The sequence below is a fragment of the Cyclopterus lumpus genome, chromosome 20 (genome assembly GCF_009769545.1).
Source record: "Cyclopterus lumpus isolate fCycLum1 chromosome 20, fCycLum1.pri, whole genome shotgun sequence".
Taxonomy (NCBI): domain Eukaryota; kingdom Metazoa; phylum Chordata; class Actinopteri; order Perciformes; family Cyclopteridae; genus Cyclopterus; species Cyclopterus lumpus.
In genome coordinates, this window is record NC_046985.1 from 20,574,255 (window position 1) to 20,591,778 (window position 17,524).

At 43.9% G+C, this 17,524-nt stretch overlaps 1 protein-coding gene across 1 annotated transcript in view; it reads left to right on the forward strand.

Annotated features, from left to right (window-relative positions):
• arhgef4 (Rho guanine nucleotide exchange factor (GEF) 4) overlaps positions 1-17,524 on the forward strand; it is a 44,935-nt gene that overhangs the window by 14,278 nt on the left and 13,133 nt on the right. Inside the window, exons 2-6 of the mRNA XM_034560242.1 lie at positions 1,816-1,967; positions 13,092-13,271; positions 13,597-13,797; positions 14,088-14,267; positions 16,683-16,915. Of these exons, the coding sequence (XP_034416133.1) occupies positions 1,816-1,967; positions 13,092-13,271; positions 13,597-13,797; positions 14,088-14,267; positions 16,683-16,915 (946 nt within the window). The remainder of the gene's footprint in view (positions 1-1,815; positions 1,968-13,091; positions 13,272-13,596; positions 13,798-14,087; positions 14,268-16,682; positions 16,916-17,524) is intronic.

Genomic DNA, 17,524 nt, shown 5'->3' on the forward strand with positions numbered 1-17,524 from the left:
TACAACTAGGACAGAAGGGCTCTACAGTGGTGAATAAAACCACAACATCACCATCTCCGGAGCATCAGTGATGTTGGTGACAAGGAGTGCCTGAGAAGAGCTACATCAGAATCAGAATCAGCTTTATGGCCATGTGTGACACATACATGGAATTTAGTTACATGTAGCTCCCGTCGTACATATGTACACATAATATACAAATAAACAAAAAATATATGGAAAAGACAATGACAACTGAGTAGAACACATTTAACACATTTATAAATATATATAGACTAATATATATAAGTAGTGCAGAAGGAGGTGTCTGATTGATTGTTCATCAGAGTGACGGCCAGTGGGAAGAAGCTGTTCCTCTGTCTGGTGGTTTTGGCATACAGTGCTCTGTAGCGCCCCCCAGTGGGAAGAAGCTGTTACTCTGTCTGGTGGTTTTGGCATACAGTGCTCTGTAGCGCCCCCCAGTGGGAAGAAGCTGTTCCTGTGTCTGGTGGTTTTGGCATACAGTGCTCTGTAGCGCCCCCCAGTGGGAAGAAGCTGTTCCTCTGTCTGGTGGTTTTGGCGTACAGTGCTCTGTAGCGCCCCCCAGTGGGAAGAAGCTGTTCCTCTGTCTGGTGGTTTTGGCATACAGTGCTCTGTAGCGCCCCCCAGTGGGAAGAAGCTGTTCCTCTGTCTGGTGGTTTTGGCGTACAGTGCTCTGTAGCGCCCCCCAGTGGGAAGAAGCTGTTCCTCTGTCTGGTGGTTTTGGCGTACAGTGCTCTGTAGCGCCTACCAGAGGGAAGGAGTTGGAACAGCTTGTGTCCTGGGTGTGAAGGTCTGCCGAGATCTTTCCAGCCCGTTTCCTGACTCTGGAGGTGTACAAGTCCAGGATGGAGGGCAGGATGAAACCAATAGTTCTCTCTGCAGACCTGACTATCTGTTTTAGGATTTTAAAGGATATTAAAAGCATAATTACAGCCTGTTTACCTTGCTGCCCTCTGAAAAGAGATACAGAAGTATCAGCTGATAAACCACCAGACCAAAACTACTTATTTCCTCAGGTTGTGATACTTGATTTTATTTTAATTTAATTTAATTTAATTCAGTTTGTTTTTATATAGCCCAAAATCACAAATTTGCCTCAGAGGGCTTTACAATCTGTACACATTCGACATCCCTGTCCCAGGACCTCACATCGGATCAGGAAAAACTCCCCAAAAATAACCTTTCACAGGGAAAAAAGGGAAGAAACCTGAATATGACAGAAATTATGAATAATGAGTAGAAGGCATGGACCACATTCATTGCATGAGATAACCTCAGTCAGTCTACATCATACCAATTCTTATTTCGTTTTCCAAATGACCAAAAACAATGGCTCACATCTCAGTCTGTCACTCTTGGCATTTTAATGGGGGAGGTTGCTGATCCAGTGAGTTTTTTTCTGATTAATGATGTTCAATAAAAAGACAATAATTCAGAAAAAAAGGTCTTTGTCCACTTTTTAAACTATTTGCTCCATTTGAAAGCACTGTCCTGCCGCAGTGGGATTGTCAGACGATAGGAGGACGTTTCGTCGCTCTGGTTATTTGGCGGCACAGTAACATTCAGTGACTGGGTGTAAAATATCACTGTGTCTGTCTCCCAGCTGATTGTCCAGACAGCCAGTGAGATTAAGGACACGAACAAGCTACCGAACAGGCCTGCCTGAGCTCAGTGATGTCTTCGGAGCACTAATTCTATATGACCCGCTCAAACTCCACATGTGTGTAAATCAGTTAACCACACTGTCTGATGTGTTTGCCCCTCTTCTGTTCTCCCTGTCCCTCCCTGTCTCAGCGGTGGTTGTACCTGACGGGACATCAGAGAAGGCGGGGCTTGCGGGTGATCTTGGCAGCGAAGAGGATCTGCTGTATGAAGAGTTTAGTAGTTCTGTACATCATTTTGGACATCTAGGAGGAGGCGGAGGAGAGCAGCTGGCCATCAATGAGGTAGGCAGCATGGAGGTGTGTTCTAGATTTCACCAGGGTTATGGTTAGCGCCATGATTGGCTCCAAAGAAGTTGGTTTAGATCAATTTAAAAAGCAACTTTGTGCAGAATCATCAAGTGAATCTATAATTTTTTTAATGAGCGCATGCCACAATAGCTTTTTGGTTTTGGCTGATAACCTCCGTCCAATTGCATAGCTCTATGTCAGGATCTGTAGTGGATCTGTAGTGTTGTGTCGTGTTTCCTCTTTTATTTTGAAGTCCTTGTCTCTCGTGTCCTCTGTTTCTCTGCACTTCCTGTCCCTGTGATTGTCTGCCCTGCTCCTGATTGTTTCCTCCTGTGTCCAATCACCTGCACCAGCCCTCTGTATTTAAGTCCTGTTCGTGTCATTTCCCTTTGTCGGTTCGTCTTGTCTAAATCATTGAAGATCATGTGTGTGAGCTTGTTTTGTCTGCTTTGAATCCTGTTGTGCCATAAAGTTGCCTTTCCCTCGTTGACGGCGTTTGGGTCCAGTTACCTGCAGCTGCACATAACAGAACGAACCGACCAAGGATAGACCCAGCCTACAACCCCTTCGAAGGGACCCGCTTGGCCTATGGGGGCCCTCGTAGCCTTCAGAAGGGGAACTACAACCCCCATAGGGTCTCGGCACCAGACCCCTTCAACGGGACCCGTTGGGCTTATGGGGGGCCTCGTAGCCCGAGGGGCAGAGGTCACGCAGGCCCAGCCCCGGAGTGGGGGGCGCAAACCTCCGGACCGCGTCGGTGGAGGGTTCCGGCTGTCGCCTCCGTGCTGCAGCCCTCGCCTGTTCCTGTTGCTGCCTCCGTGTTCCGGCCAACCCCAACTTCCTGTGACCTGTCGGACTTCCGGCCGGCCCTTGCTTCCCTTGCCTTGTCCCAGGACGCTCTCCGGGACATGATAGAGTCCCTCCGAGCGGTGAGCATGATCCTGCTTCGGCCGCAGTCCACGCCGGTTCCTGCCGACGCTGCGCCGCAGTCCACGCCGGTTCCTGCCGATGCTGCGCTGCAGTCCACGCCGCAGTTTCGTGTCCTGTCGGCGCCCCGTCCGACCCCAGCTCCTCGTGTCCTGTCGGTGCCCCGGCCGACCCCAGCTCGGCGTGTCCCGTCGGTGCCCCGGCCGATCCCGGCACCCCGTGTCCCGTCGGCGCCCTGGCCGATCCCGGCTCCCCGGGTCCCGTCGCCGCCCCGGCCGACTCCGGTTCCCCGGGTCACGTCGCCGCCCCAGCAGACTCCGTTTCCTCCTGTCCCGTTGCCGCCCCGGCCGACTCTGGTTCCCCCTGTCCCGTCAGCGCCCCAGCCGATCCCGGCTCCCCGGGTCCCGTCGCCGCCCCGGCCGACTCCGGTTCCCCCTGTCCCGTCGCCGCCCTGACCGACTCAGACTCCCTGTGTTCGGTCGCCACCCTGGCCGCTTCCGGCTTCTGTTCCCGGGGGTCCTTTTGAGCGGTCTACGGCTCCAGAGCCCGGTTCCCCTGAGCCCGGTTTTCCAGAACCCGGTTTTCCGGAGTCCGTCTGTCCGCCTGGTGGCCGTCCTTCAGCCCGTCCCCCGGAGCATGTCCGTCCGCCTGGTGGTCGTCCTTTTGCCCGTCCCCTGGACCAGGTCTATCTGCCTGGTGGCCGTCCTTCAGCCCGTACCCCGGAGCTCGTCCGTCCGCCTAGTGGTCGCCCTTCTGCCCGTCCCCCGGAGCAGGTCTGTCCGCCTGGTGGCCGTCCTTCAGCCCGTCCTCCGCAGCCCATCCGTCCGCCTGGTGGCCGCCCTCTTGCCCGTCCTCCGGACTTCTTCTGCCATGCTTTTGGTCCCGCCTCCGGCTCCCCTCCACCCACCCTGGGGGACTGTGTTGGGACGTCTGGAATCCGCCCCTTGAGGGGGGGGGTTATGTCAGGATCTGTAGTGTTTTGTCGTGTTTCCTGTTTTATTTTGAAGTCCTTGTCTCTCGTGTCCTCTCTTTCTCTGCACTTCCTGTCCCTGTGATTGTCTGCTCTGTCCCTGATTGTTTCCTCCTGTGTCCAATCACCTGCACCAGCCCTCTGTATTTAAGTCCTGTTTGTGTCATTCCCCTTTGTCGGTTCGTCTTGTCTAGATCATTGAAGATCATGTGTGTGAGCCTGTTTTGTCTGCTTTGAATCCTGTTGTGCAATAAAGTTGCCTTTCCCTCGTTGACGGCGTTTGGGTCCAGTTACCTGCAGCTGCGCACATAACACTCTAGTTCTAATGCATTGTGGGCCTTTGTGCTTTTTAGTGCATGTTAGTACTTGTTAGTGCATGTGAGCATGCCTGACTGGTTAACTCACAGCTGTTGCTCTGCACTGTTCTCATACAGCTGATCGTCGTGGATGCATAGCACCCTAGGGCGTAGTTTTGGTGCTAACATTGGTGCGGACTCACATAAACGGGGTCTAGGATCCTCCCCCAGGACATTTTGAGTGTTAAACACTTCATTTCCTGCTTTATGGTTCGATTGACAATTGAAAGTATTACAAATATAATGGAACATAATGCAGTATGGCTCTCAGGCATTCAGTAATGCTTTCAGATATTTCTTCTCCTGCAGATCTACGTTTCTCAATTCATGTCATCTCTACTGAGTCAAGTCACATGTGGTCATGATTTACTCTTCCCTCCTCTTTTGAGTCTTGAACCTCTTTAAATGTGCATGACCTAAATGATGAATTAATGCATTTTAATTGATTTATAAACCCCTGGAAGTTAATAGCTCAGATGTGTTTTAACAATATTTCTGCTCATTTCTAAATTCTCCGCACATTCAAAACATTTCCCATGTATCAGTGTTCACTCAGATGTCAAGAATAAAGTCATAATACTTTGAGAAATAAATGGTTATAATATAGTTAGTATCAATTTAATCAGAATAAAGTCATAATAAATCAACCTATTAAACCACCTTCCGTTCAGGTGTGGCTTATTGTCCAAGTGAATGTTAACCACAGCACCTCTGATAAAGTAGCTATATCCACTTTATCATAAACAATCCAACCAGCAGTTCAAACCAGAGCTCAGAGGAGAGGGCTGGCCTATCTGCTACGGTCACTGATGATGATTCAATTCTGTTTATTTTGTATAGCCTAAAATCATAAATTTGCCTCAGAGGGCTTTACAATCTTTACGACATCCCTGTGCCAGGACCTCACATCGGATCAGAGAGTGCAGAGGAGCTAATACAGGAGTAATGTGATCTCTTTTCTTAGTTTTTGTGAGTACACGAGCTGCAGCATTCTGGATCAACTGGAGGGACTTAAGAGACTTATTAGAGCAGCCTGATAATAAGGAGTTGCAGTAATCTAGTCTGAAAGTAACAAACACGTGAACCAGCTTTTCTGCATCTTTTTGAGACAAGATGTGCCTGATTTTTGAAATGTTACGTAGATGATAAAATGCAATCCTTGAGATTTGCTTAACGTGGAGTTAAAGGACAAGTCTGGGTCAAAGATAACGCCTAGATTCTTTACAGTGGTGTCGGATGCCAGGGAAATGCCATCTACAGAAACCACATCACCAGATAATTGATCTCTGAGGTGTTCAGGGCTCAATAGATATAATTGAGTATCGTCTGCATAACAATGTAAGTTTATGGAGTTTTTCCTGATAATATTGCCCAAAGGAAGCATATATAAGGAACATAAAATTAGTTGTCGTCCACTCCCAGAGTGTCAATAGTTTTCTTCTGTCTTCTCATACCGTGCACATACATATATATTGTTCATCATCATAAAGGTTCTGTGTGTAAAATCTCAGCAGTGAACACGACTGTGCTAGAGAAATTGCGGTGGACACAACAGTCTCCAGCCACTTCACAGACAGCTGTCAGTTTCACATCATTCAGATGCGCAGGGGACTTTTAGTGGGCCGAATAGGGTGAAGAGGCGGAGTAGGCTCAACAAGCAATTTGGCTTCTCTGCGTGTGTTTTCACGATGATGCAAACAGGTTTGTTCTTGTAAAGACCATTCTGTCCTCCTAAAATATTGGTAGGAGCATGTCCTTATTGTCCATATGCAAACTTATGCACTTGGTAGCACCCACCCTCCAGTTCTCCTTCAGGAAAACACTATTGCCATTGTTTGCACTGTTACCGCTGTTAGCATCGATAGTTGCTAGACAGTTACTTTTAGCTAAACTGAACTGACAGGAAATGGTCAATTCTGTGTTATTATGGTAAGTGGAGAAGAGCCAGGCCAGGTCTGGGGCAACTGTGGCTCAGTGGTGAAATAAATAAACAAATAAATATGAATTAGAGGTGTCCAGTGAAGTACAGGGGCAGACTGTGGGTGAGTGGTGAGCAGGGTTGTCCTTCAATCAGAGGATCGGCGGTTCGATCCTCGGCTCGGCTAGCCCATGTCGATGTGTCCTTGGGCAAGACACTTAACCCCATATTGCTCCTGTAGCTGTGTCTACTGTGTGAATGTTACTCCTGATGGGCAGGTGGAACCTTAGCTCAACCCATGAATGGGTGAATGATGTCATGAATGAATATATTGTTTTATAAATAAAACAATATATTCATAGATAAAACACTAGTGGACCTTATCAGCAAGCATGAGATAGAGGCGAGGTGGAATGGCTGGCTGTCTAGTGTCAATGAGAAGAAAGAGATGGCCTCCGGAATGCCCACCTCCATCTTCTTATGAACAGATCCTGCATGGAGCAAGTCAGGACTAGCAAATTTATTTCTCTCCACGATACGGAGTCTGGCTGCAGAAGAGCAGGTTGACCTCCTGCACTAAACCACTTACTATGCTGCAGCACAATGTTCATATGTGCTGTAAATGGACCTGTACTTGTAAAGTGCTTTTCTAGTCTTCTGACCACAGGCACAGTTGCTGGAGCAACTTTGGGGTTAAGTGTCTTTCCCAAGGACACATCAACATGTTTTTGTAATTCACATGTATTTGTTTATTTATACAAATTTAACAGTATCTATTCCTGTTTTTTTATTCATATTTATTTGTTTATTTATTTGATGTCTACTATCAAATTTTATATCAATCTATTATTTGAAAGATAAAATAAAATGTACGGTATATGTGAATGCAGCAAATAGCACTCAACCTTAAACCCACACACCAACAAACACACATTATTTCCCTTGAGATCCATCCATTATTCTGCATGGCCTCAAACGTCCCCCTCCCTCTGTTCCTCACATTCTCAACACCCCACCCCCCACCAACACAACGGTTGCTATGGCCCTGCCTCAACTATTCTGGTATCCAGGATACGTTGACACACTCTCCATCCTGATTGGCTGCCAGCTATGCAAGGGTGGGCACAGAGAAAAGGAAGGGAAGGAAGTGAGAAAAAAAGAGAAGAGGGTGATCCTGGTTTCTAGATGGATGGCTGAGGCCGCACAGCTCCAGGCAGAGCAACGAGCTCCATTTTAGCAGGAACTCTGAATGGAGGGATAGAAGAGGACAAAGGAAACCAGAGGAAGAACAAATGACCAGTCGGATTGAGAGGTAGAAACATCTGAGTAAATGTAGGCTAGAGAGAGAGAAGAACAAGGCGAAAAAAATAAGGGGACAGACGGATACAAAGAAGAGGGAGGAAAAGACGAAGAGGCATGAGCACGAACCAGAGAGATGCAGCATCCTGTCCACCTTTTATCCTGACAGCCGACCGAGAGAGCGAGAGGAAGAACGAAACGAAAGACTAAACTGGTGGAAGATAGAAGGAAGAAAGGAGGGGAAGCGCCTGTTCTTAAAAGAGGAGAAAAGGAGTAAAGGAGGACAGGTGTGTTGGGGAGGGGGCACGTAGGCTAATACACGAGTAGCTTCACTGCGCGCAGTTTCACACACACGCTGACACAGATCGGCACCCAGCCTCAACTTGCAGGCCGGGGTGACGCTGGGCATCGGCAAGGTGGCAGGAGAAGCAGAGGAGGTGACCGCCGGAGCAGAGCGGAGGAGGAGAGCAGCACCAGAGGACGACGACGGAGATAGTCGAGGAGGAGGACGAGGTGACGCGGTGTGGTGTGGAGGCTCGACGCTGAGGGAGAGACGACGGGGGAGGGGCAGCGGTGCTGAGGAGGAAGAGGAGGAGGAGGCCAGGGGACTGATGGCTCGCGGCAGCGGCTCAGGGAGGTGGAGCAGGCAGAGGTTGGGATTTTTTAGCACCATGCTGCGCTGCAACCTCCCCCCAGAGACACAGAAGGTGGTGGTGTTCCTCATCATGATGCTGCTCATCATCATCAACGTGGTGCTGATGTTCCTGCTGGCCTTCCAGTAGAACGCACACACAGACCAACACCCTCTCACACAAACATACACACACACACACTCAGACTTATCTATTCTGGATGAAGGAAAAGACCAGATAAACTGATACAGTGAGGGGCCGAGGAGCAGAGGATTGATGGGTGTCCAACATGGCAGAAACAGAACACAGGTACAACCAGAAGGAGAGGGAAGATCATTTTGTGTCAGAATGAATGAATTTGTATCCTTTTTGTCATCAGAAATTTGTAAACGAGAGGGTTTACTGTATATGAGAGATGGACCGTGTATAGGGTGAGTTCATCCGAATTCTAGAAAAATCATCAATCTCATACCTCAAGTAATAACTATTAATGCAGATGGTTTGATTTGGCCGGTCTCTGTGGTCTCTGTGGTCTCTGTGGTCTCTGTGTTCAGTCTCTATTCTGTATTTTACAATTTCTCAACAAATTCTATGAAAAGAACCAAACCAACAATACTGTCTGACTTCCCCACCGTTTTTGGCTCTCATCTCCAAACCCACTGGAGACATAAATATTTAAAAACCTCTCGCAAAGATATAGTTACATTAAAGACTAAAGCTCAGCAATTTTCTTCAACAGCTGGACAATGTAGTTTTTGACAAACATCACTCAAACTGCAAGAAATAGTTCATTTGTTGGGAACTATTTTCAGCAGCAGGAAAAAGTTATGTTGAGCTTTGATACACACAATACTTTTAGTAATACATTGTTGTATCTGCACATGGAATTTGTTGACTAACAGAAATACAGAATATTGCCAACCTTACCATAACCATGAACATACGACTTGGCAGTTTCAACATAACTGAATAGACCTGATCAATAATTTAATGCCATATATAATAATAATATGGTATTAATGTAATATATCTAGTACCTCGCCCCCAAATATTTTATTACCAACTATCTTTTGATTGTTTTGTGTACTATCTTTCCTCTTGAGGTTTTACAGTATTACAATACTACTTGTTATGCTTGCTGTTGTACTCGCTACTTTACACTTGATCTTGATTGACTGCTCAGTGTTCTTAATTTTTCTTGTAACATTTACTAAAACCGCACACCTTTGACACAGGTATTTGTTGTTGTCAATGAATTTGCCAAGAGTATGTGTAGTTATTGTAGCAACAGGTCTGACAGTTCAGCTAAATCAGGGCTTACATTGTTGTGGTCCAGAGGTTCTCACAGTGGGCTGCTTTCACTCTTGGTAGAACAAACATTGATTTCTACTGCATGACTCGTCCATCCCTCTCTTCTCTCTCACACCTGTCGTAATTCTCCATAAATTCAATGGACAGTGGTAATGTCACTGGAGATTGTATTACTGGAGAACAGCAGCTTTCTGTTTGCAGGTGAAACAGGAAGCTCTCACGTTAAAATCCACAACAATATCAATCGCCCACCTCTCTTCAAATTGTCTGTCCTCCAGGTCAACCCTTCTTATAGTATGAGAAGACACAGCTTGTTGTGATGTGAAGGAGTGTGAAAGAGGCAGTTTGTATATTCTGTAGCCTTGGTACAAAATTAAGTGAATATACAAAAATTATAATAATGTAAATTCAAAACGTGCTGGGGGCCTTCAGCCAAAACTTGAGCCGAAATTGGTAAAGGAAAGAATATTTAATTAAAATTTAATAGATGGCCTAAAATATGTTCATGTTACTCTGTGTAACTGTAACATTCAGCAGTTAAGATAATGCTATCTCACAACTGTGTTTATGTGTCTTTGTGTTGGACTCTCTTTGTGTTAAGAAATCACTTAGGTCAGCTTTAAAAAACTGATGAAAATGTACACAATTACATTATTTTACTTTGGTAATTGGCTGCTGTGGAAACACCACTGTGCTGTGTATTATGTAGCTCTTCACCCTTACTCTGTCAACACATTCTCACCCCAACACATTCAATACCGCAGCTTGGTCCATGCACACGTCTTTAAAGGAAGTTCAAAGTAGGCAACAACTAAATTAGGTTTACAAGTGTGGCGGATGTTAACTGGACTGAATAAAGCTTTGTTTGTAGCACGAGCCTCCGCAGATGGCGTAAAAGCTTCAGCATAAACGTAGGGCATTTCTGCTCTGGGGTGCATTATTGTTTGAAATACGAAAGAAATGAACTGTGGAATCAAAAAGACGACGAGTGTAACTCATATATATGCGCATAGACAGTAGGTGTAACGAAAAAAAAAAAAAACTCCACAATGACGAGGGATTGGAATAATCTGTAAATTCCAATCTCATATTCATGAACTACTTCATTATAAAGAAAGCTAAGGTTGAATATCCTCTAAACAATAACATTTGGCTGCGAAATAATTACTCAAATGAGGATTTTTAAGACATCTTGTTTCCAAAGCATCTAAAAAAAGAACTGGCCTATTTGGTTTAATTAATTACATGACACCAACAGTGGACCCATCTGTGTGAACAATCACTTCATACAACATCATTTGTTCTGAGTGTGTAATAGGGACGCATGTATTTATACCATAGTTGGTATGCAGCGCATACACACGCTAAAAGGGGTCTCTGTTGAGAGAGAACAGGTTGACCCAGAGCTTTTGGAGGGCTTCACTTGAATTGAAATGACTAAGATATAAGCCCAACCTCTTTGGTTTGTCCCTGAAAAAGAAGCAATATCCAGTTGGGACCCCTCATTATAAGTTGTATGTCTGTGAGCTGTGAGCAGTTCAACCAGAGTGTATTTTCCCTTTAAGATTGTATAATACAATGGCTGGCCTGACATTGTGAATTTACTCCAAAGACTCAACAAAAGCAAGATATTTGTTTTGTTGTGGCATACACTACATTAAATTAAAAGAATATATATTTTCACAAGTAACATTCAGGGTTAATGTGTCTATGTAGGTGTGCCCAGGATTAGCTATTGTGTGACCCACGACCCCCTCGGCCAGACGAGACCTGACCCGCACTCAGCTGCAGGGGGCAGAGCTGCTTGTGTGTGTGTGTGTGTCACCCATTGCTGTTACCATAGTGACTCTTAGTCGTGCTCTATGAGCACTGTCATGATGCTTGGCCTGTTTACAACAACCTGTAAGCAGCCATTTACTATCACAACATTTGATGAGAAGATTGTGTCCTGTCATGTAGTCAGAGATGATTCTAGAGAGGAGGGCAGCCGAGAGGCAAGCTGGTGTGGGTGTGTTGCCTAGCAACAGCCATATCGTCTGTTTTCCTCATCGCCATGATGTATCAGTGAATCTACAGTAAGAGCCATTTAGCAGACAGGAAAACAACACTAGGAGGTTGTGTGAAAAACGTCTAGACTTTCCGGCCTGCTCAGAGGAGGGGTGGGGTGCTGATGTGGTCCAGCAGTTGATGTTGTCTCGGCAGGAATGAGAGGCTGAGCACCATAATGGATGTTCTCTGTAGAATATGGGCCATGTTGATGCAGTGAACCTGGCGGTGTGAAATATGACCACTGTGTCTTCATCAATAACACTGTGTCCTGTGTTCTTCTTTATCTCTGTCTCTACGGTCACCTCAGTTTCTCATTGCTCGACCATGAGCCGTTACCATAGCTTAAAGATGAAGTTTATAGTGTATAGGCACAGAGTGACCTCTGTGTATGGGCCTACCCTTAACCCATAGCACACCTTTATGTCCTACTAATTATATGGAGTACACACTATGCATAATGATGAAATGGCCCTATTTTGGCAGTTAATGAGCTAAGTGAGGTTTTGACATTTCAAATCTTGTTGTACCATTATTATTACTATTATTATTATTCCAAAATACCTTCAAGACAAAACCTGCGATAGTTTTATATCTATCTTGATTATTACCCATTACAAAGCCTTCATATGAACATTTAATTATTTTGGCAACGTTTGCTATGTAAAATAATATGTAATACTTAATACTTCATAATAATTTAAAAGAACACATTATGTTTCATTAATTATATTTGTTCACAAATAAAAAAAGTTTACAAATTATTTCACACAAAGTATGTGAACATTGTATCGATAAACGTGTTAATTTCTCAGAGCCTCCAAAGTCACAGAGGCCATTATACGACTGACCTGGATGATAAAACTGACCTGTGTGTAAATTGCCCCTTTAATAGTGTCCATGAAGGTTCCTCTAGGTGGTCCGAAACACATATTTGATGTCAGCAATTGTCCATGTTTAGGTTCACTACATGCATCCAGACTGAAACATCTGGACATCCATCTTCCCAAGTATGAATGATGACTGTGGTGGCCCTCGGACTTTTCATCCAGCACCCCCATGAGGGTCATGTTAGGCTATTTCATTCTCACAAACTATTGGAGGAATTGTCCTGAGATTTGGTTCAGACAGTCACACTCCTGTCAGGATGATTCGTAATAACTTGGTGATCCCCAGACTTTTCATTAGATCGACATTTTAGCTTGTCTAATACTTTACCTAGAAAACCTTCCCATCAGTCTCAGCAAGACGTTGTGTTTACTGCTAATTAGCAAATGTTAGCATCCAAACACACCAACTAAGTTGGTGAACATGGTAAATATTATAGCTGCTAAACATCATCACGTAAGCCTGAATTTAACATTATTCAGCGTATGTTCCCTGATTGAAAGTCATTCCAATGTGGTCCTAGAGGTCAGATGTCAGAGCAGCCCAATGAACAACCCTTCTGTCTCACCTACCTTCACATACTTTGTCAACCTGTGGGAAACAATGGTTGAAGAAGATAACTGGTTAAACTTAAAATATTTGAACACTGTGCTGCACTGAAATTGTTGAATGTTACTTACTTGTCATTTTCGTGGCTGGCCTTGATATTTATGGTTCGACTCAAAGTGCCCTTGTTGCAGACATGATCCTTCTGTGGTGGTTCCTTTGCAGCTGATCAGCGATGGCAGTGTGGTGTATGCTGAGGCCCTCTGGGACCATGTCACCATGGACGACCAGGAGCTGGGCTTCAAGGCCGGTGATGTCATCGAAGTAGTGGACGCCACTAACAAGGAGTGGTGGTGGGGTCGCTTAATGGACAGTGAGGGCTGGTTCCCTGCCAGCTTTGTACGGGTGAGACAAATTATTTCCAGGTTGCTTGAAGAGACAGAATTGACCGTCCATGGGGCTTTGAGTTGCACTGTTTGATTAATGACTGCAACTGCTGCAATGCTGACAGTATTGTCAGTGGAGCCGCAGTACGACTTGGCACATGATAAGCATGTTATCACACACACTAGCACAACTGTAAACCAGAATATATCACAAAATTGGAATTGCAGTTCGCATTCATGTGATTTTTGTGATGGGTGAATTCAAAATAGAAGAGGCAGCGGCAAGTGTAGGGAAAAAACAAAAGTCTTCCTGAGGTTTTAATAGTTACCTGTGTCCTCCTCAGTTGCGAGTGAACCAGTATGAGCCTATGGAGGAGTGTCTGGCCCATCTGGAGGAGGCTGAGGCTGGAAAGGAGAACAGGGCAGGTCTGGGCTTGTTGCTGGGACATGGTTTACACTGCAAAGAACAGATGAGGACCAACGTCATCAATGAGATCATGAGCACAGAGAGAGACTACATCAAGCACCTGAAGGACATCTGTGAGGTCAGGATTACATCATGTTTAAACGTGATGTAAAACAAGTTATTTATTGTAATGCTTCTGCACTGTTACAATAAACCCAATTCTTTACCATGACCCTAGAACATTCTCTTTTCTGATTGCATGTCTTGTTTCAGGTCTTGGTATGGGCTTTCTAGCAGTTGAACCAGCAGCTTATGCTTATATGGGTTATTGTGTATGTTTTGTGTTTGATTTTATGTATTTATTCACATGTTGTGTTTGGTGGTCAATATCTGTGGAGCATTATCTGATAGTTGTTCTGTTTCCTTCAGGGTTACATCAAACAGTGCCGCAAGAGGACAGATATGTTCACGGAAGAGCAGCTTCATACCATCTTTGGCAATATTGAAGAGATCTACCGATTCCAGAGGAAGTTACTGAAAGGCCTTGAGAAGAAATTCAACAAAGAGCAGCCCCACCTCACTGAGATCGGTTGCTGCTTCCTCGAACACGTAAGCTCAGTCGGAGCCAGCCCCAGGCGTAGGTATAGGCCAGGGGTCGGCAACCCGCGGGCTCTTTAGCCGCATGCAGCTCTTTAGCCCCTCTGTTGCGGCTCCCTGAAGCTTTGACAAAAAAAGAAATAATATATATACACTACCGTTCAGAAGTTTGGGGTCACCCAGACAATTTCGTGTTTTCCATGAAAACCCAGACTTTTATTTATCAAATGAGTTGTAAAATGAAAAGAAAATATAGTCAAGATATTGACAAGGTTAGCAATAATGATTTATATTTGAAATATTAATTTTGTTCGTCAAACTTTGCTTTCATCAAAGAATGCTCCATTTGCAGCAGTTTTATAGCTTCTCTCACTAGCATAACTGTTTTCAGCTGTGCTAACATCATTGCACAATGGTATTCAATGGTTTTCAATGGTTTTCAAGGGTTTTCTAATCATCATTAGTCTTCTAAGAACACAATGTACCATTAGAACACTGGAGTGATAGTTGCTGGAAATGGGCCTCTATACACCTCTGTAGATATTTTATTAAAAACCAGACGTTTCCACCTAGATTAGTCATTTACCACATTAACAATGTATAGAGTGTATTTCTAATTAATTTAATGTTATCTTCATTGAAACAAACAGTGCTTTTCTTTGAAAAATAAGGACATTTCTAAGTGACCCCAAACTTTTGAATGGTAGTGTATACATAGATTTTTTTATTTTATTTTTTTGCCCAGTGGATAATCTTACCTCTTATCTATCTTTGAGTTTGAGGTATTACTGTCATGAAAATAAAAAAACTGTTTTAATATTTAAATAACTAAAATGTGCGTCTGTCAAGCACCTTTCCTTGCAGTTGACTAATCGTGATTGGAAGAGCCCCGCTCTTCCAATCACGATTAGAGTTTATTTCTGCGTGGACGTATTCATTTGTTTTCACTGCCTACGATACTGGCTGACCTGTATGCTTGATATGTGGCGAGAAATAATCAAACAACAAAACATGTAATGTTGAAAGACTCTTCCAGAACAAGCACAAAGCATTTGCTGAAAAGTATCAAGCTGCAGACGAGCGAAGAAGAGCGATTTCTCAACTGCTGCAGGAAACTGAGCAAATAAATATACTTCCATGAAGTCTCCAAACTACCACTGCTAGTTTTGTGGTAGCTCGTGAGATATTGAGATATTGAACAGGGTCCACTGTTAGTAAAAACTTATCCGTCCTCGGGAGCGTTTCATAACTCCTCTGTTTTCAGTGCTCAAGTCTAAAACTCTGGCATAGTGAGGACGCTCAGTGTAAACGTAACAAAATATATACGTTTAAAATCAGAAACTTAGTAGTGTGGACATGGCCTATTTATTTCAGAGTTGTTTTTTTAAACCATCCTTAGCATTCTAGGAGCAGTGGGCTGCTGTGAAGCAACCGGGGAGCAACTGGGCTTCAGTGTCTCGCGAACTGTGAGGAGGACAGATATCGAACCTGCAACCTTGTTGTTACAGGACGACCGCTCTACCCCATGAGCCACAAATATGGGGAGGGGTCAATTGACCTCAATGTAGGCCTACACATGAATGTGTATTTTTTTTCCCCCCTTCATAAGAATTTGATATTGTAGAATAGCAATACAATGTCAAATAGCAAGACAATAGAATAATTGTCTTTATTCTAGTTCTATAATTTCATAAATACAACAAACTATAGTTTTTGTATATATAATATGACTATATATAAACACTTTATAAACTGTGATAGCAAATAGCTTTTGTGGGGCCAGCCACATTTTATTTGGTGGAAAATAGACCAAAATGGCTCTTTGGATAGTTAAGGTTGCTGAGCCCTGGTCTAGGTGAATGTTAGGGCCCCATCCATCCAGTTATAACTTCCATTACTAACATACTACACAGCCCATTAATTAAGAGGCCCTCTGAAGCCAAGGAAAGAGAAAGAAGAAGAAATGAGGAGGAGGAAAAAGGTGAAAAGGAGAATGTGATGAATAAATAGTTGTATGAATAGTATCTATTACATAGTAGTTACCATTGAAGCAGAGTGCTACTATCATACTTCGGAAGAAAGTCTTTTCAGTGTCATCTGCGTAGCTTGATCTCAAAGACATAACGCTAAGCAGTTGCTGTGTAAGTGCATGAACTCCATGATTGGTGGTGCAATTGGCTACAAAGCTAGCGGCACCAGCTAAAATCTTGCCCAGGTCACCAAATTGGTCCGAATTGAATTGATTGGATTTATTTTTTTGCGTTATTCCACTTCACAATGCTATATATCGTTTTCCAAGACCATCAAACTCATATTTGAATAGTTTGTGAACAATATTCTTACAGGAATGTGAGTGCATACCTTTTTACTGTGTACCAAATATTATACCTGCTTTTAACCCATTATCTTGCTGTTCTTTATGTGTAGCAAACAGATTTCCAGATTTATTCAGAGTATTGCAACAACCACCCCAACGCTTGCGTCCAGCTCTCTAAACTAGTGAAGGTCAACAAGTACGTGCTCTTCTTCGAAGCCTGCCGACTCCTCCAGAAGATGATTGACATTTCCTTGGATGGCTTCCTGCTGACTCCAGTTCAGAAGATCTGCAAGTACCCACTGCAGCTGGCTGAGCTGCTGAAATACACCAACCCACAGCACAGGTGACAGCAAACTCCTAATGTGTTCCCACAGGGAAGGATTATAGAAGGACATGGATTTAGAGATGCATATGATTATGACAGATGCATGCATACCATTGATCGATAACTATCGTTTTTTACATTGGAAACCGTAGTTTAACACGAAAATCATAAGTCAAGCTCAGCGAACTAGCTATATTTGACTTTTTAACAAAGTATCTTGTTCCATCCCAGTACATGTTTTTGTTGCTTCAGATTTAAAAATTACGGCACCTCATTAAAGCATGGAGCTTCAGTTATTTTATGTTTTCTTACTGTCAAAAAATTCCATGAAAACACTAAAAGTCTGAATACTTTCAGACTTCCATACCAAACAAATATATTTTAATTTTAGTTTCAAGGCTCAGTAATATACTAAGACAGCTGCACACTGTAGTCTTAACTCTTACTCAAAAAGGAAGAAATTGTCCATTTCTTGGGGACTATTTTCCGTGGCGGATTAATCCACATTTGGTGCTTTAGTGTAGTGTGGGATTGATGAAAATAAACTAGTGTGTGTTTGTGTTCATGGTGATGAAGGATTAAGAGTGCAACGCATTGATGTGTTTTTAATGAAGCTCTATGGCACAT